This window comes from Netta rufina (assembly GCF_964035555.1).
Source record: "Netta rufina genome assembly, chromosome: 8".
NCBI lineage: Eukaryota > Metazoa > Chordata > Aves > Anseriformes > Anatidae > Netta > Netta rufina.
In genome coordinates, this window is record NC_140131.1 from 9,595,162 (window position 1) to 9,618,741 (window position 23,580).

The 23,580-nt window shown below is 39.5% G+C and overlaps 1 protein-coding gene across 7 annotated transcripts in view; it reads right to left on the reverse strand.

The window, feature by feature from the left end:
- The window catches only part of MAST2 (microtubule associated serine/threonine kinase 2), a 189,874-nt gene that overhangs the window by 82,148 nt on the left and 84,146 nt on the right, over nucleotides 1-23,580 (reverse strand). For 2 of the 7 annotated variants that reach the window (XM_084290758.1, XM_084290756.1), the window contains exons 1-3: nucleotides 18,989-19,408; nucleotides 17,131-17,163; nucleotides 16,112-16,318 (exon numbers count right to left, since the gene is read on the reverse strand). The exons of 4 other annotated variants lie outside the window; for them this stretch is intronic. In XM_084290758.1, coding sequence (XP_084146884.1) covers nucleotides 16,112-16,318; nucleotides 17,131-17,163; nucleotides 18,989-19,038 — 290 coding nt within the window. In that variant the 5' untranslated portion in view covers nucleotides 19,039-19,408. Of the gene's footprint in view, nucleotides 1-16,111; nucleotides 16,319-17,130; nucleotides 17,164-18,988; nucleotides 19,409-23,580 lie in introns of those variants that run through there. One more of the 7 variants, XM_084290757.1, reaches the window with a different exon arrangement.

A 23,580-nucleotide genomic window follows, 5' to 3' on the forward strand; every position in this document is an offset into this window, starting at 1 on the left:
AAAAAAATCTAAAAATCACTTAGCACAGAAAACAACTTTAATGAAATTTAAACCACAAAAAAAGGAATCATAGCAGGGTTTATCCTCCCTGCCCCCTGTCCAATACATTTCTATGTAGGAGCTGCAATCGCCTAAAAAAAGATAAATTTCAGTTCTGATGACTCATGAACAAAATTCACCCTAAAATCAAGTCAAAGTTTATATTCCAAGTCTTACATAGATTTTTAGCTCTATCAGCCAATCAACTGATGAGAAATTCTGATTCTAACTCCAACCATTTACTCATAACGCCAAATATACTGAATTAGTCAGTCAGGATTACCTACCTACCTTACGCACCCAGTCTATTCCTCCAGTAAGTTTTCAAGTTACCTGAGTTAAGCTCCACAGAACACCTGATGAGCAGGAACTATGTTGATATTTCCCGATCTTGAAGGGACATCACTGTACTGCATCAGATCCGATACCGTTTACTAGGTCACAGAATTCAATGTGATTTTATCAAAATCCGAGGAGTGGTGTAAGAACAGCCATCCTGCTAATGACTACAGTAGCATATTTACATCTCCAAGAAAAAAAAAATGCTAGAACTATTAAAAACGATTTTAAACGTAAGGTTATGCATATCCCTAAGAAAATCATGTACTATACGTCAAAATATTTGCAAGCCCTGCCCAGTGCTGCCTATATCATCGTAATACTGTTTTGCTACTTTGAATACTGAAGCAGCTTGTTCTTAGTAAGGCATCAATCCATCATTTTGTAGAAACAAACCCTTATCACATTCACATACTATGAGACAGGAGGAACAATGCATTTAAATAAATATCTGTGAAAAGAACGAAGCACGGATCTGCACAGTATGATTTTTACAAGTACTACAGCTACAAACCATTAAAGAATTAAGAAATCATACCTAACATACTAGGAATATGATTCAATCTGTTAATAAAGGAAGAAAGCAAGCCCAAACAGTATTAAAACAAGTAGCTTGGAAAAACATCATAAGAATTACTCGCAAAATCCTTAGATTACCTTTTGGATCGTCTCAACATGCTGGTAGCAGGCAGAGAGAAATTGGACAGCACAGTCCAAAAGGAGTCAGACATGATCTTTAAAAGCTTTCATTGCTGGGAAAATACAGCACAATCAAGCCACTAGCAATAAATAAGGAACTAAATAATACCAGTGACAGAGCCAATGCAAATTCCCTGTAGACCTTGCAAGCTGTTCCATTAATGCGAGACAGGCAGGCAAGCGTACATATTGCTGCTGTTTCCACTGCCTCCGTTTTCTCCTGCCTCCATCCCTGCCTGCCTCTCTCTAGCTTAGGAGGCAGTGCAAAATGAGAAATTTATTCCCTTCCCACCATATACACTTTAAAACGGGAGCTTCTGTGTACATAACAAACACGATTTCTGTACAGCTCTCCACGTTCATCCAACTACAATCAGAAGATTTTCAAGCAAAACAGTAAGCAGGGCTCTATTCATAATCCTGAATAACACGCTGCTTTTAGGCTGTGTCTGCAGAGAACACCACTAACTGCCTAGTTTGTGGTTTTATTTTGAAATGGAGGCCCTTCTGCTTTGTAACCACACAGGGGGCATTTCCTTCATTTTTTACATTAATCTTCAATCTTTAAATGAATCCTACCTTTGTCTTTCAATGTCCCAAGTGGATTTTAAATAATTTTTTAAAAAGAAGCAAGCTTACAATGCCACCTAAGATCAGCTTAAAACCAGATCGTGCCTCATAGACGTCATTCACAGTAAACACAAACTCCTACACTGCACCTGGTGCCCACAAAACAACTCGAGTGGCTGAATTGTGACAACAAAACACAAGTGGGGAATCACGCGTGATGCACATCAGAGGTTTCCCACACACACCCTTGCACATCAGCCACAGGTTCACTCTTTTCCCTTTGTGCCTGTAGAAGCTCCTTGCCATGTTTTTGCTTTTTCCAAGGGCTAAACAAACCCTTGCTGTAGCTGCTTTTTTTTTTTTTTAATTTCAATATGCAATCTATTTTCTTTCTATTGTGGCTTTTTTAAGCACTTCTGCCAGTAGGAAAGCTAATGACGTTCTCATATTTCAGCCTTCTTGAGTGGCTTTTTATCACAGACATGAGAAAGATGACAATCAACAGCTGGCACTGCCTTCCATGCACAATACATAAAAATACTTTAAAATACACAGAAATGTCTGGGAGAAAGAAATCCCAGTAGGTACCCTTTTATTTTCCACAGAAACACATGAAAGAATTAGGTGACCTTCATGACTTCCCATAAAAATGCAGCATTTATAATACACACATTTATCAAAAATCACAGTATCTGATTCAGCAAAGCATCCCCCTTCCATTTGAGCCTCAAACACAGCAATGTGATTTTGCATGCTGCAGGAACCAGATCTCTGCTCCATACAGCCATCCCTTCCAGCGCTTTTAAACACTTGTATCAAACGAATCTGCATCACATTCTGGTTTGATTTCACAAAGTTAATTTAGAGTGCAACCAGACAAAACTCTGCCACTATCTGCTAACTGATCAGAAACCTTAATTTATGTATCTACATAATAGCATATACCAGTCAAGTCTAGAAGCCAAAGAAAAGCATTGTGGCATTATATTCAGGGTATGCTGTGACCTTCCAATTCCAATAAAACCTGCTTTTGAAAAGGTATGAAAATATTCAGATTTACTCTGTCAACTGAAACATGAATTGAAATTCCCAAGCAATAAAGCAATAGCAGGGACAAAAGTGCTTAGTTAACTACCAAACTAAACCTTACAACAAAAATAAATTTCAGGCTGTCTATCATTAGTAAATAAGCCAAAACCTGCTAAATCCCCCAAATTTATATTGTGTGGTGCTTGTTTATTTGGGTTTGTTTGTTTTTTAGTTTTTTGGTTTTGTTTTCCTGAAAGTGACTGAAAAATGAGCAGCTAAAGACACAGCCCTCTATATCATCACACTCAACACCATCACTTTTGCATCTCCAGCAGAAAGGATGCAAAAAGGAGAAGCCATTTTAGGAGCCTATTCTCCAAGGACACCAACGACTGACTGCTCGAGGGCAGTGTTAACCAGATGAAACCCTGTCCGTCCTCGGCTGCTCTTGGGGAACACAGGGCACCCCAGCTGCACAAGGGGACTGGACGCTCGCCATCCCCTGAAACCCAAAGGCCCATCCTGATGTTGTTTAGCACGGTTCTGCAGAGCACTTAGGCAAAAATTGTGAGAACGTTTTGGGAATTATGTAACGCTGGTTCACAAACGGCAGGACTTTCTTTAATACTTCATATTCTCGCTTTTCATAACGCATGTTCCACATGCCAAGAGCAAAAACGAGCCTTGTAGATCATCATCTGCAAAATGTGTATTCTGGGACAGTCCCCAAACATTAAATACAGATAAGTTCAAAGTATTCTGAAAAATACAGGAATGCCGTACTCGAGATGCAGTGTTTTTACAGGAATAGCAAAAGAACACAATGAAGCCATCAAACGAAACACTGTGCAGAATGAAGTCTAGAAATTCTCACTTGTTCAGAACTATAGCCTTCTGCACGTCAGAAAGCGTGTCAACAAAAATACCACATACACAAATGTGTTACAAGAGCAGCTTTCAACTATATTTAGCTCACAAATCGGTTAATATGTTTGTGAATTCCCAACCCTGCTGGGATTCCAACACAAAAGAAACCACCTTCCTTAAAACTCTTCCACTTGCCTTTCAGGGTATTCAGCCTCCATCAATCTCCGTCACTCAGTTCACATCCAGCTTGTCCTCAGAGAAGACCATCTGCAGAAACGTTCTGCAGCTCCTGCGATGATGGAGTACTTCTCTGCTGACCATATCTGTAGTTTCCAGGGCCCTCCCAATGACACTGCATCCACTGGGCAGTTATAAATAGCCATGTCAAAGACTTCCTCAATTTCCCGTATTTACCATTACCTAAGTGGGACATTAATTAAGCCTGACATTAACTGAGAACACAGTTAGGCAAACAGTCCACATGAAATCCATGACTTTCTGGACTCTTTTCCTAGCAGCTACACTTCTCATTTGTAAACAATCAATTAATTCACTGCGAATAAGACCATCTTCTTTTAAATAAAACCTTTCATTTTAAAAGTAAGCTGAACTCCTTATAAAGTTTAAAGTGGTACCATGGAGATCATTGATGTCATTTTGAAAAAGAACATCACAAAGGTCAAAACTCTTGTGACTGACTAGATTTTGACTATTGTTCAAGAAAAGTTCCCACAATCTTTTTTTATTATTATTTTTCACTATATTTTTGAGATATTTGAACCAGGATGAAACATGTAGCAGTCCAATAGTTTTCAAGCGAGAATAACTCTTGAATTGTACCACGGTAAAGGAAAGCTGTGTAACAGGAACCAGTTGCAATACTACTTGGGGAAAAAAACTACCTAATTATTCAATCACTTGAATAGTTACATGCTATTAAGTGTCACATAAATAAGTGGTACTTTCAGACTTAACATTTTTGAGTAGTTATATACCTCAAATACACAAATTAGCCACTAGAAATACCTGAAAATTAAAGTTGTTTTACTAGCAAAGCTGAATTGTTCGGAGGAATCACAAATCAGCAGATGCATTCTATTCTCTATAAAGAGAGTATCAATTTTATTTTAAACTTTAAATGACATATTTGACAAGAAAATTACTGCCATATAAATAAAAGTAACATAAATAAAACTGAAAATGAACTGAAGAAATAACTGCTGTATATCACCAACAATGTAGTCAAAACTGTGTAACATGAAAACTCCAATGGAAAACTGAACTTTCAACATGAAGAAAGGAATAAAGTTCTTCCTATAAGCTTCTTTAAAAGCACGGCATGGTTCCTTTAAAAAGATTTTAAAAAAATACATAGAAGATGTGTGGATGTGTGAGCTATTTGGGGCATCATTATTATTTGAACAGTGACCTACGCAAATGCAGAAGAGATGCAGCAGACTGCCATCCCGAGCCATGTAAGTAGCAGTCAGACAGAGGACATGAAGCTGAATATATCTTTAAGGTTCACCTTTCTATCATTCTTCACTTCCTTACACAATCTTACCGTTCTCATTTCTTTTGTTCATTAATTTCCAGAAATCAGCCAAGCTCCATACACCCCAGCTCCAAGTCAACACAGAACCCAAAGCCCTGCACTCTTCTAACTGCCGTGGCTCGGCCAGATTTCAAGTACTGGCTCTGTACAAAAGGACTCCAAAGGACACATTTGCTTAAGATTAAACCAAGAATTGATAGCTGGGTTTTCTGGGGTGAAGAATAACCCAACTTCCCTCTGGTGAGCATTTCCCATGCAGATAACAGCCCAGTGACTGCATTAGTTTAGATAATGATTCAAAGGATCAGCAACATTTACTGAAGTGCAGCAGAATTAGCTATAAGGCATTGTGCACTCCATATACTAGAAGAAGAGCTGCCAACTTCTCATGTAACTTTAATCTGGCACAGTTACTGAACTAACTGGGGTTGTCATCATAGCAAATAGCCTGAAATGCTATCTAATTCACTACAGTATCACAGCACAGGTTAAGCATGAGCAGCTGACCTGATACCTTAGTCCTAAAACAATTCTTACAAAATTGTACTCACTTAGATATCGAGGATGTTGCTCTGTTGTCATAATTTGTATTTTCTATATGAAAACTCTGCTGAAGAGTGATAATAAGCCAACATTGCTAAAACACCAAGTTAGTTGTGCCGCAAATCCTACAAATATTCAATGAAAATCTCTCTTTGGATTTTTATTTATAAAAATACTAATTAGTTTGCTGATATTCTTTACAACACTATTCACAAATAGCACTAGTAAGATATTGGCAACTTCAATACAACATACATTTAACATGATTTCAAGTTCACAAAATTGATGACTAGGCTCAAATGCCATGGAAAGGTCAATTAGCCTCTTTAAATAAGTTACTCGAACTAGCATTCTTTCCCTGGTCTGTTTTCTTCATATATGATTCAAATGTCAGTTATCTTATTTAATCAAATGTCCCCTTGGTATGCGATTCAAATGCCATACAAATGAGAAGACATTTGAAAAATAAAAATACTGAGCAGTTTTGAAAATCTCCCTTCGCATTTATACAAAAACCTTTAATACATTATCCAAAACATTCTTGATACCACTCAGCAATGCTTGTGAGAACACAGCATGAGATGCTATAACCTCAGCAACCTTCTGCCAAGCTCTTCCCTCTCCACCAGCCAAAACTCAGCCAAAGGAAAACATAAATTGAGCCTCCTGTCACCACCATGGCATTTCGTCATCGTAATCATGAATTATTTATCATGCTGCACTTAAAAGATGCACTTAAAAATTTATTCCTAACCTGTAGTACAGTGTTAATGAATTAACTATGCAGCCGTATTTGCAAACAGGAAGACGTCTTCATCCCTTTTCCAGCCACTCCACCTTGCATCAGCCTCTCCACCAAGCAGCACAGCTATCGCTAAACCCTCCCGTAATGGGGTTTTTGTATTTTGCACCACATCAAGGACTCAGATGGAGCACTGAGGCTTGGGGCTACCCTTCATAGCCAGCTAGCAGGGATCACACCACCTGCGTGGCAGGACAGTACCCAGCAGAGCAACTCAAGCCTGAACTCCCAACTAAGCAGTGGCGTCTGACTTGTTCCTAGGGATAATTCTGGCTGTTTGCTCCAACCTGCGTGTTCAGAGCCGGCACTTCCACCCTGCAGCTCATTTCCTCATTGCTTGTTTAACTCATGAAGGATACCGTAAAGCCCCTGCATTTACCATGCCTTTTCTGAGACAAAAGGCTTATTTGGTAGGATTGTTGGCTACGAAGTTATTCTGGGAGCAAGGGGAATGCTAATGTAGTGAACAGACTAAGAGGATGAATTTTACATTTTCAAGCATAAATTCTTAATGAAGTTAGAGCATGGGATAAGAATAGACTTTACAAAATAAGCCATGGTACAGACAAGACATGAGAAATCAAAACCATGCTAGGGAACATCGTGAGTGCTCATAGTTAAAAAAAAAAAAAAAAAAAAAAGAAAAAGAAAAAAGGGATAACAAGTTCATCTAGTTCTAAGACAGAATTAAATCCTAATTTGGCCATGAATTTTAACAGAAACTGGTCCCTATTTTAGTTATTCCTCTGGAATAATGTGAATCTTCACAGCACAAGCTTAGCTTTTAATCTTAAAGTCTGGGAAAGCAGTGATAACATATCATCAACCAGCAGGCAAACAAACTACTCCAACTTGTGTGCCTCAGAAATACAAAATGTACAGGACAGAATGAACATGAGAACAAGCCAGGAACACTGATTTTTTAATAATTACAGATTGATACATCTCTATGAACTGTTTTACAGTAATTCTGGGGAACCCATAAAGCTGATACATTACTAAAGCAACATGTCCTAAAATTTACATGATACTTACAAGCTCTTCTGTGTTCTACATATGAGTTCTAACATGCATGTCCCCTTACAAGTGTCTGTATGTATTTCTATGTCTGTATATATATATATAAAAATAAAAGTAAACAGGGACAGACACTTTTGGAACACTGAAGCAGACTGAATAATTTATGACAAATTGTCCCAAACTGAATTCCCTGCTTTGAAAGAGAGTACAGAACAAACACGGAACTCTCAACCATTTCTGCAGTCTCCAGTGAAAAATGCATTTCAAAATACTAAAAATGGTATTTAAAATTTTGCACTGCTAAATTGTATTATACTCTACTGTAGCACATTACAAAAGGGCATAAAAAAACTAACCTAATATAACGAGCAGCAAAATTATATAACAACATTGCTCAGACATTTTAAAAATAAATATATATAGCCACTTCTAAAATACCTCAGATAGAGAGAAAAAAGAAAATGTAGATAAATAGGAATAGGAATATAGGAATATTCACCTCATATTTTACTTTCTTGTTTTCTAAATTTTGACTAGCAGAGGCAGCATTATGCAGATGTGGTAGATCAAAAAAAATGTGAGCACATTTTGGACTTCTGATATTTTCAAATGAAAATAATTTAGGTTTCTGTCCTACCTATAAAAATAAAACTACTAAGAAACACAAGTAATAATTTTCAGCTCTTCACATTATTTTGTACAACACATAAACTACTACACAAACACGCCAAGACAGCACAAATCACACATGCAAATGAACACCACCTGCGTGTCCAAGGAATGTAATTTCTGCAGAGAAAACAGAACCTGCAAAGTTATTTAATCAAGTACTTCTCACAACTCTGATCACTTACAACAACAGTATGTAAAAAGTAGATTGTGGCGTTCTACGGTGTAGTCTGCATCTGCTCTTATATCTAATAAGAAGAGAGAAGTTGCAGAAGCGACAGGTCCCGGTTTTATGATCCATCTTGGTGTCACAGGAGGCTGCGCACGTGAAGCCATGGGCTACAGGCTGGAACACGTCCCCTTGGGCTGCTCCTCTGTATCGAAGATAAGTGCAGCTGCAATCATCTCCATTTTGTTCAAACTAATTGCAAGTTCTCTGTGAGTGAAATGCAGGCACTTGTGACTTAAAGGAATGCTTCTGGTAAATATTTGTGTGTTGATTCCCTTGGAAAATTGGGCATTTCATGATTTTGGAACATACCAATTTCTCAGAAGCTGAATGGACAAACAGTTGCGTTTAAGTGAAACATGGAGGAAAGCTGATGTGGATTTTTGCCACATTTATTTTGGATGAACTCCCTTGGTACTAAAAATTTGTTCAGAATTACAACCTGACCTACTCTGTTATTTTAAATTTCTCATCTATTGTCAAATAAAAATGAGACTCATTTTTAGATTCTCATTTTAGATCTAGAACACAAACTAGAACATCATGGGACAAAAAATATTGTCTACCTTCTCGGACAATGCAACCCATTGTATCACTTGTACTCGTGCAGTAGATCTTCTAAAAGAAACCAAATATTATTTCCACAACTTTTTTTTTTTTTTTAATGTAAATAAATACCAGTTCCAGCCCAGAGATGTGCTAATGCGACTGTCACTGCACAGCAAGTCTTTTCCTGACAGTGAGATCAGTAACATACCTACTGTAAAGAGCTGGGGTTTTAAAGAAAGGAAAGGCCAGCGAGGGGAGGAAGGAATACAAAGGCACACAGGGCTCTTTCACCACTGCAAAGATTACGGTTTGAAGACTTTATTTTAGAACGTTAATAATTCATACTGACAGTGTAATGTAAACTAGGTTAGAAGATTGTGCTCTCAAGTACCACACCAGGGATTGAATGACAGAATAATAAACGCTAGCCAAAATAGCAAAATTTTAGTAGAAAAATGAGAGTAAGAGAGAGCTTGGAGGATGAGAACGAGTGCATTTTAGATGAAAAAATAACAAAAAGAAAAGAGATGTTGAAAAAAGGAAGACATAGGTATAGCCTGTAGAAAACAGAGTATGAAAGGATATATTGTAGATGGTGAAGCTGTATTGCAGACCTTCTGGCATGGTATTCCAACAAGAGCTTAACCTTGACACAGAAGTTCGATGTAGATGAGGGTGGCTAGACACAGCTGAAATGCAATACAATTTCAAAAACTGATGCAATATCTCCTTGAAACGTTTTAGAATATAAAAAAGGAAAAACTTTCTGTAAGCCTTCAGGTTAGTATTGATCTGCTAAATGGCTCATCTATCTAAATCAGAAATTGCAACTCATGGCTTCAAATGGCAATTTTTGAAAACAAATCCAAGAGGAATCTCCTGGTCATGGGCAGGAATAATCCCATGCAAATGCAAGCAGCTGTGTCATATAATCTCTGTTTCTCTCTAGCTTGTCTGTTAAATTGACACCGGGTACTTGCTATTAGTACTTGTCTACTGTTAGCTCTTTGGTATGGGATGTAAGCAGGTCTGTTTGCACGTTCACAGATTTCCAAGTCAAAACAAAGGAGAACCTGGTTGCCTCACAGTGCAATTAAAAACCAAGTTGTGGAAGATGCATGGAATTGTCTACAGAGACTTCGACAGTAATAAACGTATGACTGCCAGTTAAGAATATATTTGCCTTTCTCAGAATGATTCCCTTGCCATGAGTCTTTCCGTGTCCGTGCTGTTTCTGTATCTGCATTCAAGATCAAAAGGAAGAGGCTATACGGAAGGAAGGATCTTGCACAGACTGAGCACACTACAATTTCTTTGAGGAAATAACTGTCATTTGAGGATAAAAACAGAAAAAGTAAAACCTCAGTTTTTACTACAGCATTTTAAGAACTTTCTGAGCTTGTAGTTTCTCCCTAGAAGTTGCTACCTTGCTCCCAGCCACGTCAAACTCTTTGGATACTTCAGGGGCAGTAAACAAGTCGACTCATATGCCGGCATGTGAGCAGATCAGAGCCTTCAAACACACTTACATAGAAAAAAAGTTATGAATCACCCGGTTTATAGGTGAAAAGGCTAGCAAACATTAAAGCACTCCAACTTCTCAAGTCAGAGGTATGTACTCCCCTCTGGGAGCCTCTGACTCGCCAGGTCAAACCACCAGGTTATGCTTTACAAGTGGTTACGGAGGGCAGCCTGCACAGTGAGCCTGGAACTGGACAAGAATTCACACCTCATGCTCCAAACCCCAGTGTTTAACTCTTCCACTGCTGCAAACCCAAGCAGGATGTGGGGATTTTAGCATTTACATAATGTCTCAACATGAAAAAAATTATACAGCCAGACTGCGAAAAAGATCAGCGATGCTTCTCCTGACTGCTGTAAGCGAAGCCACGCACCTCCTCCACTGATACCACCAACACAGAGGGGCAACCCTCAGGGCACAAGAAGAGAGAGTTAAGGGAGATGCCAGAAAATCAGAATATTTCACTGGAGCGATCGGAGGCTATGTCTCGGGTCCTACTACTTTACCAAGATGCAGCCAATGTTACAGACAATGCCATACAACACAATACAACTCACTGAAATTGCCAGTTTCACAGTTCAGTCCTCACCTGCACATTGGTGTAAGAAGGCCACGGAGCTACAAGCAAGGCAAATGAACTCTGCACATAAAACTCCCTACCACAGGCCACCATGCCTGAATATTTCCAGCCACGTGGCAAGCAAACAGTTTCCAATCAGCATGAGAAATTTGAGCCAGGTGAGCTCTAGGCATCACCAATATGTCTCTTCCCTGTAGTCTCCATCTCCTAGCTGTAGCCTCTGTCTCCATCTCCTATTCCCAAGAATAACAACTGATACAGAAGAAAAGGAATAAAGAGAAAAATTTCCATTAAAAAAGAAATGAATTCTGGGAAGCTCATTCATTCAAAGTGAGATGTAGATTACAATTCAGTTGCCAAAAGATTCCCTACTCAAAATTCACCATTTCATATTATGCATAATGACATATTCACAAAGTTGTTCTGTTATTCATTATAAGTGAATTGCTTATCTCCACTGCTTCCAAAAGTGTCATTACGCTGTATTGCGGTAAAGGCTGACCGATTATTTAGCACAGTTAAGAAAGGAGAACCTGTACCAAATCAAGCACTAAAGCAGGAAGGTATCACTTGCTACAAAAACAGAACAATTTTCAAATGTCATTCAATCTGAGTATAGCCCTTTTCATTAATCCTCTGCCATCTGTCAAATACGATACTAACCAAAATAAACTTTTAAAAGCTGTATCAAGTGACTTTAAACTAAGAGGAAGTTTAAGCAGAGAAAGGAAACTATCACCACGTCTTGACATACTTGGAGATATCCCAAAACAAGAATATAAAGAATCTCCTCAAGTTTGAATTCTGAAATGTTTTTCACCTTCTCTAAAAATACGGAACTTCTGTTTACAGGTGCTGCCCTGCTGTTGTAAAATACATGTATGCTTCAAACCAAAAGTTTCACTGTGAATATTAAATGAATTTTGTTTTCCTATGAGATTTTGCAATAAGGGAACTATGGTGCTGAAGCTCTTTCGTGTTGTTATTGTATAATCCAAGCAGCTTCTTTATTCAGGTATCTACATACTCTATACACAGCCATCAGCTCTGTGCTGGTTATGGTAACAGAAGTACTGACACATTTTAACCACCATAGTTTTAGGCAATCTCATTAAGGCAGGTTTATTCAAGTGTTTTGGTGGTTCTGCTGAGGGTATGAGTTACAACTGTGACAGATTAAGTTTATGTACTTAAGATGTTTATTATCAGTTTTTTAGCTAAGCCAGACACGTGGCATTTTAAGCTGATTAGCGAATGTTATTCAGCATACCATTAAATTAACTCTGGTCCAGATTCCCAGTCAAAACCCAGAACACAGGTACTGGAGGCAGGGAGAGGCGCAGGCACACAACGCCAAGAACACACCCTTATACCATGGAAGGGATTTCTACACCAGCCTTGAAGTAAAGGACTGGAGTTACACAACCTTCACCAAGACACACTAGCAATTCCAGCACGTAAAAAGAGAGAAAGAACCAGGCTCACATGAGACCCCACTCAACCAAGGCAGGTTTCTCCATCCCCACGCTCTGGTGAAATTGAGCTGCTGGGCACGCTGCGACGCCTGGGAAGCCCATCTGGTCACAGCAATAGAAGAGACTGGCTGGGACTGCGCTCATACACCCGAACAAGCTGTAGCTCTAAATATAGGTGTCCCCTCATCCACTGCAAGAGCTTATATGAGAAAGGCTTTAAATAAAGGCAGGCAATCCTCCCAGCACATTTGTTAAAAGACTACGTATAATATATTCTTGTTGCTTACCACAGTTATTGATTAAATGTTTCTAAGAATAAAGTTCTTAAGTAAGTAAATTAGTATATTCTTAAATTATATCACAGATGTCCATAAAATCCTAATTATTTGAACTCATAACATAGTAATTACACACTGATCGAGTAATTATGTACTGTGCTCAAAGTATTCTGGAGCAACATCAGGTTTCCCATTTTGTTTTACTGAAGACAGCTAGGATCTGATAACCAGATTTCATACAGGCTGGAAAAGAAATCTTTATAACTATTCTGCAGAGCTATAAAAAATGAATAGCTATTGTCAATAAACTTTATCAAGGCTAGAACCTCTGAGAGAAAACATTCCTATAAATATCATCTCTACCATATATCCCTATATCAATATGTTCCACTATTGGCATGAGTTCACAAAATCAAAATAGCACAAGAAAACGTCCCTGAAATAATGCAACTGAACTCAACTCTTCCCTAGATTGGTTAGGATAAAGGAAATTTCTGCTGAGATTTCACCTCACCTGCAGTACCAAAGAGGCCAGAACTAAGGGACCTGAACACTTTCACCCTTGTTACCACCAAGAAATGAATCCATTTCTAGAAGTATTGAAACTAATTTATCTCTTGCTGAGGGAGTTACAGGGTGTAATAATCTGTGAAACAGGGGGAAAGTTCATGTTGCTTTAGTCTCAAGGCCCCTCACTTCTAGGAGCAACTAATTCATGGCATCTTCTAAGCAACTTAATATCAAGAACTGCGGTAAATCCATGTTTTGATTAAATTAAAGGGCAAATATGGGTGTACAAAGACTCGCCCATATTTACTCAGCTCATAAAGAGGACCAGCTGTGAAACATGGCCTCATATTCTTCAGTAATTTGACTTCCTTGCTACCCCCAGAAGAACACAAGCCAGAACCCAAATATGAGACCCACTCCTTGAGTTTAATTTTGGACATCATTCTCTTTTCTTCCTAAAGATACACGACTTGAATTCCAACCCATGGTTGTATCAACTATAGCAATCTTCTTTCACCCGCTATCCATTTATTTTTGTTGTAATCGTGCCACCTCACATCTTTTATTCTTAGAATGTTTTACATTGTTTTCAATTTTGCAAAGCTTAGTATAAAATATTTTTGTTCTCAACTAGATTATTTCTTTCAGAAGCCAGAACTTGTATACTAGCTGTAGAACACACCTGATATCAGATGCACAAACAGCTGTTCATTTGTCCATTTAAAAATATTGAAGACACCATCCAAAAGAAGCAAGAAGGAGGAAAACTGTACAGATATTTGAAATGCAACACACTGATGGTAAAAAATGAGAAAACTAACTTGAAGCCATACACCTTTTAGTTACATTTCCCATCATTTCCTAGTATCATTTGCACAGCGATGGAAATGAACCACGGCCTGGCTAACCTGAGGGTGTTAAGCTGTGTAGATCAATGACAGCAATAACTTGCCAAGCTGAACCTTTGCTCTAAGCAAGCAGGAATGGCTATCGCTGGTACTGTAACCAAGTAAACACAGCTACAACAAAGAAAGGCAGCATAAACCAGGATCAAGAGCTGCACAGGTGAAAGCAACAAGGACAAAAATAAAAAGTTATTATAGTAGACATAAGCTCTTACAGAGAACCACGTCTCTGTGAATCATCAACCATTCAGCATTTAAAGAGCAGATGGCTGGAAGGTCCCCATATGTGAAAAATATCATCATCAAGAAGAGTCCATAGTAACAGCGAAACATAACTCGATATTATGACTTTTACATGAATTGTTCTTAAAGGTAAAATTATTCAATGACCCGTGTCTAAAGTCTGAAGACTGGAGCAGTCTCAAAGGAAAAGAAAAAAAAAAAACTACCAAAAAGGCTTTGGAAAATCAATAATCATTAGATCCCCTCTCAAAAAGAGCTGTTCTCAACCTACTTTAACAGTAATCTAATTCTGATAATTAATTACTACTTACCAGACCATTAATTAGCCCCAGTGCTAAACAGCATTAAACCACATTTAATAACCCTTGTACAGGAACATTACCCAATACCAGCTTTTAAATAACAAAAATTCCTTTTAAATTATATTGGTGGCAATGACATTAAAACGTTAAGAGACAGCTCTTTAGTCGCTGCCCTTCCCCTCACTGCACGTGCTGCTGAAGTGAGCAGCACACCAAGAATTTTCACCACCTGCTGCCCAGCTTGCAGGGGAGGCAGCAGCAGGCTGGGTGACCACCTCTCTCCGTGGCAATGCACAAGAAGCCAAGTACAGACACACACAACGCCTCTATCCTTTGCTGACAGCCTGATTTCCACTCAACAGATGCAATATACATTACTCTCCATTAGAGGGAGAGATGCCTAAAATAGCTAAACTTCACATTTTCTTGTTCCTCCTACTAGAGCTGGCCAGCAAGAGCACCCTCCCTCTGAAATAACAGCCTGCAATCAGGGGCGATTGCATTACCACTTGATGAGTAACTGAAATTTGACCAGCTACATCCACACTGCAGTATGCCGACTTCAAAACCAGTCCCCTGGCTCAAGTTTTAAGTAGGTACCATTTAGCTCAAGTTTCATAACTGCGCACACAAAGATCTGTACCTTGTGCTAGGCTTTGTGACCATCTCAGTAGGTATCACAAGTGAATAAACCAGAGGTCTCCACTGGGGTCTTGCATGTTCCTTAACAGCACAGAGTAGAGCAAGAGCTACTCCTGAACATGAAGGATGCCAGCCAGGCTCTCAAACACCTTAGTACAAACTGAGCTGTCCTGGACTTTTTTTCAGTTTACAAACTCCTGTAGCCCGTATCTAAGCACAGTACCAACAAGCTTAAACTTACTCGTTATCCTTTGTGGACCCTGTGTTGCAGACAGCCCTCAGCCTGTTAGCTTCAGTAAGAAACTAACGAGGATTCACAGTGAAAAGAACAGAGTGCAGCAGGTTAGCACAGACCCACAATTCCAGGCAGGGCTTCTTAAGGACCAGACTCCAAGCTGTTTCACTTTAAAGTTGGTTTTCTTGACATCAACGATCCCTGTGAGGCACCACACAAGTTGCACACGCACACAGAAGCCAGCAAAAGGTTCAGCCGGGAATGTGCATGCACACTCAGGTAGACAGGACTCCATTCTTCCCTCTGCAGGGTCTTCAACTACAAATGAACTAAAAAATGTGTACAAACGAGCAACATCAACCAACACTACAAGGTTGGAGGTAAATTACACATTACTAGGCTCTCACTTCTGTTACGTATTATTCTCTTGAATTAGAAAGCTGTTAAGTTCATAAACGGTTACACCAACACCAAACTGTTAGAAATTCCTGGTCGATACCTCTCCTTACCTCCACTGAAAAGGATGGCTGTAGCATGGACTAGACGGATTGCTCTGGGCTTGTGAGTTCAGGTAAAATACTAGAGGAGAAGTAACAAGTGCACAGTCAGCACTAAATGGGAATTTAAGGTGCTGCAGACCTGGAGCAGATGTAGGAGAGAACATGTGCGGATGAACATCACTTCCTCGGCAGTGGGAGAACAAAGGAGAGGAGATTCTGACAAGGTACCACGGTAGAAAAAAAAATAAATCAGGGTCAATATCACATCTTCTGTTCATCACTTAAATACAAAGAAAAACAGCTTTCAAAGCACAACTTATATCTTCTTGATAAATGTAGTAAACTAAGTGGACAGAAGTCACTCAATTATCATCTAAACCACAACACATTTGTCAGTCAATACAGTACCTATTCAACATTATTTTCCCGCTATGAAAAATCTTCTGAACTGGAATTATCCAAATCTCTTTTTTTTTTTTTTTTTTTTTTTTTACAGTGATTCCCAGGCTTTCTGGATCACACGGCATTGTCAAACTTTTAGTTGGGAGAAATTAACAAAGCTGCCAATGGCGCCAGTGACTGACATGAGCCATTTGTATCACAGCCTTCACAGATTGCAATTTGGGAGCCATGGTTCCATACCACAGCTACGGCAACAACAAAAATACTTAGTGAAAACATGAACCCTTAACTGGAGAACATTTAGCACTGAGAATGTCTGAAAACAACTAATTAAGCCAGAAAGCAGCACTACAAAATGGGTTGATTCTAATTTAGCAGTGGGGAAACTGAGGCGCAAAGATGTTAAGTGACCCAACCACAGCACACCCATGGTAGCATTAGGATTACAGCTGAGAAAACTGATTTCCAGCTCTGTGCTCAGCTCTGCAAACTATCCTGCTTTTGTAGAGTTAGCAGCCAACAAGTATTCTTACAAGCAGAGAGCACAGAAAGTTTCTCTAAGTAGCTGTTTTTCAAGAAGCTGCAAACAGACTTGTATATAAATGTAAAAAAGTTTTTACACCTACTGTATTGAACTATACACGATGAGATGTCCTTCACTAGAAATAAAGTAAAAGTTAACTTACAAATATTGGTATTATAAAGAAATCATGGGTAACCAAAATAATGTATCATGAAATAAACATACACTATGAAGGCATTTTGCCCAGGTTCTTATACAGGGACAAGAAAACAGGTTTTGAGTTTTCAGATAAGAGATAAGCACATACTGAATATACTTCTATGTTGAATCTGTATCAGCTGAACATATCGGCTGTAAGTTCATAACTTCAGGCTGTCACCAAGTTTTAGGGCAGTGTTGCACCACTGATGAGCTCAACCCTTCAAGGGGTTATTTGAAAAAAATTAAACCAAGTGTTTTAGTACAACCATCCCTCTGGAAAAATTATACAGCTTATTACCTGGTTTGCCTGACAAGTGACATTTTGCTTCCTAAGTGGTGATATAACCACTCTTATTTTTTCAGCACAGGGAATCCAAATAGAATAATCAATGTGACCCACAAATACATCATCTCCAGTTGGAGTCCTTTGGGCTTTGCACATAACTATGTTCCAACCACGCAACGTTACAGAAATTGCAAAAGGAAATATATTAAGTATTTAACATCTAGATTCACCTATGATCAGTACCAGAAAATGCAAAGTTCTTAGATCTAATCCTCAAAACTCAATGCTTAAATGTACCGTGTACATCCCTACACTCTATGTAGGGAGTCACAAACTGCATAGGGTATTGTCCACATGTATGCTCTCTGGTATCACTGCACATTCAGCCTTTTCCTTTTTAAAATTTGGACAATGCTTAACAATGCAGTCCCATGCTATGCTTACCGTGTTTATGTTTTAAAATACAATCTAGTGCCACCATATTTTTACAACTATAACTGATTTTGATTGAGCGATGAAAGAAGTTTCTATTTGTTGTACTTAAACATAAGCTTTCCCAGCAAAAGGTAAATCTGGGATGTGCTTCAGCTTTTGTTTGGTATTCAGACATGCTATATTGGAAGTCCTGAAGTCAACCATGTTTGTTAATGTTCCCTGCTTTTAATTTCCTTCTGAATCCAAATACTTCTTATCAGTAAGCAACCTTTACATATTGGAAATCCTCCCCACTAGCAACCTCTGCTTAAACAGAGCTTTACAGTCTGCAGACACAAAAGGTTAAGCCTGCCTCTTACCCTGCTCCTCCCTTCAGTGTGTGACAGATTCATTTAACTTCCCCTACTTCTACATATGGCATTAAATATACAGCTTCCTTCATTTTAACTAGTAAAAATAATAATCAACATCATTACCAACATCATAAATAGCAATTTTCTATAGCAGATTTCAAAGCATTTCCAAAGGCTGCAGTACTAAAAAGGAATTCATTTGTAGGAATATGTGGCAATGTAAATAAAGATTTTTTTTTGCTTCAAATTTAAATTAAGAACACATTTGAAAACTTTAAGAAGATGGCAAAGGTAGCAAAGGTTTCATTAGAGTGGAGCCCTGTGACAGCTTTCTGGCAGATTATTAGAAGCACTTTTTATATTTAAAAGAGTGATCTAACTAGAAAGACAGTTACAAACATTTAATTTAACTAAAGTAATGCTAGGTATAAAACTTAACCACAATGTACCCCATTTAAAAACATAGAAATATTGCTCTTTTTTTGGCTATACTTTATGGTAAATGCTCCACAGAAATAAGTTTAAAGTTCTCAAAATGAAATTTTGTGTACAGCCACATAAGCGTGACAGATAAAGTTCTAACAAATAAAAGCAACGTTTATTTGCACAGAATATTCTAGCTTGTTTTCTTCATAGTTTGCATTTGAAACGTTTAAATGAAATTTATTTTTCACAACAGTCCTTACTGGATCCGCAGAGATGGGGCTCCAAGCCTCTGTTTCCTCCGTTTCATCATTGTGCTGATGATACACTATGTTCCTTCCCAGAATAAGAGGCTTAAAGCCAGAAAGGAGAGCCCACTCTTATCACTCCAACACAGAGCAGAGAACAATCAGTGCAATCCCAAGCTCTTCGCGTACCCCCAGTGTCACAGAGACCTTAGGAGTTCGGTAATGGTCCAGATTAATCACACGGCTCGTGTCAAAAGCGTCATTATTTATATATTAAAAAAAAAAATCTTCCACAAGTCTATTTATAGCATCCAGAGAACGGAAACGAAGCCCACCAGTACGCAACGAAGGCACAGAAAAGTCAGAGAGACAAACCAACGACCTGACCTGCCAGGCAGACAGCAGCGTGCTCCTGCCACGCTCGGGCTTAGCGCTCAGCAAATCAGAGGCAAACTTTTCCTGGGCTTCAAGGAGCAGGAGCAGTCGCTCGCACCAAATCAAAAGGAAAGCGTAAAAGCCAACGGGAGCGATGGCACACTTGAAAGGATTCTGGCAGAAATCTCACATAGCAGCTGGCAACCTCACACTGCGATAGGAATAGAGTCACCGCTTCCACCCAAAGCCCTTGCAGAGTCATCCACGGCACACGGAGCAGCTGTTCTCGACCGCCAAGCAAACACGTGAACCGGCCCTTTTCGGAAATCAATCCACTTAAGAACACGCACAACTTTATTCTTACAACATCCTCAGGCAGCTACCGGGCCACGTTTCAGCTGCAAATTTCATGGATTCTGGCACTGAAACGAGAGCAGCACAGAAGCAGCAGTCGCTGCGGCCAGGCGCTGGAGGAGGGCAGGGGCAGGGAATTGCCTTCCGTGGGATACAGTGTTCCTGGTACAATGCAAGTCTTGCAGTTTTGTTTGCAAATGGTAATTGCAATCACCTCCAAATCAATACCACGCTATTACGGAAACCGCCATAAAGTAATGCCAAGTGTTCCTAAACTGTTATTTGTCCAAAAGTTCACTTTCCAAATAAAATTCCCAAATACGTAACACTTTAAAGGCTCTCCAAAATACAGCAATTCTCTTAAAGACCCGATTTAGGCATGTGAAGCCCGCTGCTGCTCCGAAGCGCTCGTCAATCAAGCCAGATTGCAGATGACAGCCCTTATCTGCAGCCCCTCCCATGATTCACATCGCAGCAGGAGTGCCCCACACAAGCTCACAACCTCTCGACAGCCACGTCCCACCCGGGAAACAAATTGTCGGTCTCAAAAGTCAACCCCAGGGTGCCCGAGTGACTTTCCTTTCTTGGGTGGTTGTTCCTTCAACAACCAGAGCCACCCCCACACTGCCTCCAAGGTAAGAAAGCGCAGCAAGCAGTCAAAAGTACAAACACGAATTTGATGTTTCTCGTGTATAATTTTATTTTACTTATTAAATGAGTATTTGGATTAAAGAGTGGAAATTTGATAACAAAAGCTGCACAAAAAACTTTTCTCGCTTTGAAATCCTTGGCAAAAACCCTCCATAAACTCATCTCTGAGATTATAACATACGCAGAACACTAAAATCCTCCATATTCACTAATTCACTTCATTTATAAAAACAACACTTCCAAATTATTTTTAAAGCCTAAGGTACAAACAGCAATGTTCCTGCAGAGTCCTGCAGGAGGAATTCGGCACGTTCCTCCTCCAGAGCCAGCCCCACATATCAGTTTAGGAGCACCGGGTTATTTTTGATCTACTGCCTGTGAGCTGCTCCAGCGCAGCTCAGAGGATGGAGCAGTTGGAATATAGCACCTCTCTCTCTCCTCAACTATAAAGATATCACAGGCAGAAAGCACTCAGCGAAGGCATTATTTCTTACTCTGTTTCCGGAGCCAAGACAGTACAGTGTGCACAAGTAGCATAACTCCTTTCCAGAACCATTTCTTTCCCCATTTCTTGTCCTCACTCGAAGCCCAGTGCTTGCTCCTAGCAGGGAAATGCCATCGATCCCCAGCAGAAATGCTTACCCTCCAAGATGAACAGAAACTGAATGATATACTCCATTTCTCTGCAGATAGGGAGGAAATTCCCATGGCACCTGAGCACGGCAGGATAAAGGACATAAACCAGCATTAAAGCTCAGGGTGGGTTTTTTTCCTGCTATCAAATCTGGTGTTGTTTCCAAGGTCCAAGCATTATAGTTTAAAAAGAAACTGGTATAAAGTGGTATTCAGCACATCCTCCCAAAGCAATGCCTTGGGGTGTTTATGCGTTATTTTACCATCAAGAAGCTGGGTAAATTTAACACATTATTATGAAGAGTTGTTTAATGAAACTACAAAATGTCTAGAGCCACAGAGACTTGGTACCATCAGAAACGTGGGATTTTTTGGTGAAACAACTATTTTCACTGGATATGTTCTAGATTATAGTTATTTTTAATGCTTCTTACGTCACCAAGTTCTTTGTCCCTCAGGCACGCACTTTAAAAGAAAAACTGTATTTAATACAGATGTTTGATGACAGGAAAAAAAAATTAAAAAGTCTTGCATCTGAAATTAAAACCGGTGTCACAAGTTTACTTTGCTGAGGAAATTACTATTGATGTAGATATAAACTGGGAAAGCGATATTTTCTTTTTATAAAGTGTTATGTTTGGCCAGGACAAAGATCACAGCAATCCAATCCAGTAAACCTACCTAAGAGAACACGAGGAGTTCAAACAAACCTATGCTGTTCATAAGAAACCTTTATTGAGCAGGTCAATAAAGTTCATGTTATATACAAGTGGATTTATTAAAAATGGGATAGCGAACAAGAGACCAGATGGCTCAAATGCATCCCCAACTAGATTTAGTGACTGCTGATTAGCTGGGAGGCAATCAGAAGAAATAGTGAGCTGCACTATTGTGTTGTATATCCTGCAATCACAAAGAAAATCTGCACTTTACAGCCTGCTTTCTTGGAAGTGGCGTTGCTGTTACGCACACGAGCACGAGCACTTCATCATCAGCCTCGTCTTGCTGCGCGGTCCTCACCTTTGTCTTTCAAGTCTGGAATGTCTCTAGTGCACTTCACGTGCAGGTGCACATCAAAACCATCTGAAAGCTGCATCCATCGGTACAAAAACTCATCTCTGTACACACCGTGGCACCAAAAAAAAAAAACATAAAACAAAAAACAAAAAACAGAGCAGGGTAATGGCTGCAAGTAATTAAACCGCTTCCGCTAATAGGAAGGAGATCAAAGTTTGGGTCTATCGCTTTGCATTCGCTGTTTGATACTAAAGAAAATATTCATAAATGGTAATTATTTTTTGTGAACAAAGCACCAGAAAAACATAGCCAATACATTTATATGCATAATTTATTAAAGGAAAACTTTGAACTCAGATTATTGAGCCACACCAGAGACAGAATGCAACTACTTGTTCCTCTTCTAATACTTGCATTATTCAACCTCTTTGCAGCCTACAGCTCAGTTGGGCATAATTTCTTTTAGTGTTTTAAACGTGCTTAAAGTCTGTGTGTTTCTGTGGAAGGTTATACTGACAACAAATTGATATCTAGATAATCAGGCATTCCTCTTAATGTCATCCTGCGCACAGTTCCCCCATCTTACTCACCCTGTGGTTATTATTTTAAGATCAGACTGCAACGCCTCCAAGGGCAAAACCATCTTTTTACGTTGGGTTTGTGTTCCCTTCTGCTCATATGGAAGAAGAACTGCTAATCAAGAGACTTCACAAGCTCCATCCAACCATTCATTTGGTTCTGCTTTTACACATAACCTTCTTTATGTGGGAAAATTCCTCATTCTCTCCTGCCAAAATACTGAGATATCTCACTCCTCTTCTCTTCCTTTGTGCACGCAAGAGTAGGAACACTGTCCATGCCTACAATCAATTCCTGCACAAAACCAGAGTCAACTAATACAGACCCAGATAAATATGTAGCCACAAGTCAAATAAAGAAAAAGAAGTGTTGTCAGGAAGAGCTCGCTGCTCAGCATTGGTGAGGCCACACCTGGAGTACTGCATCCAGTTCTAGGCCCCCAGTACAAGAGAGAGACAAACATGCAGTGGAGAGAATCCAACACAGGGCCACCAAGAGGACAAAAAGACTGAAGCATGTCTCCTGTGACAAGAGGCTGAGCGAGATGGGACTGCTCAGCCTGGAGGAGGCTCAGGGGGATCTTATTAATGTCTATAAATACCTGAAGGGAGGGGGCAAAGAAGACAGAGTCTTCTTTCTTCTGCTCTTGTCCTTAGTGCCCAGTGCCAGGACAAGAGGGAACAAACTGGAACACAGGAGGCTCTGTCTACACATCAGGAAGCACTTCTTCACTGCGTGGGTGAGGGAGCACTGGCACGGGTTGCCCAGAGAGGCTGTGGAGTCTCCGTCCTTGGAGATCTTCAAAAGCTACCCAGACGTGGTCCTGAGCAGCCTGCTCTGAGTCGCCCTGCTTGAGCAGGGGGTTGGACCACCCAGGTTCCAGGGTTCCAACATCAACCCTTCTGTGATTCTGTGAATAATCAAGTCTTCCTTCCACTTCTGGTTTGCTGGGAAATAATGACTTCCTCCCCAGATGTGATCTTTTTACAGTAGTTAAT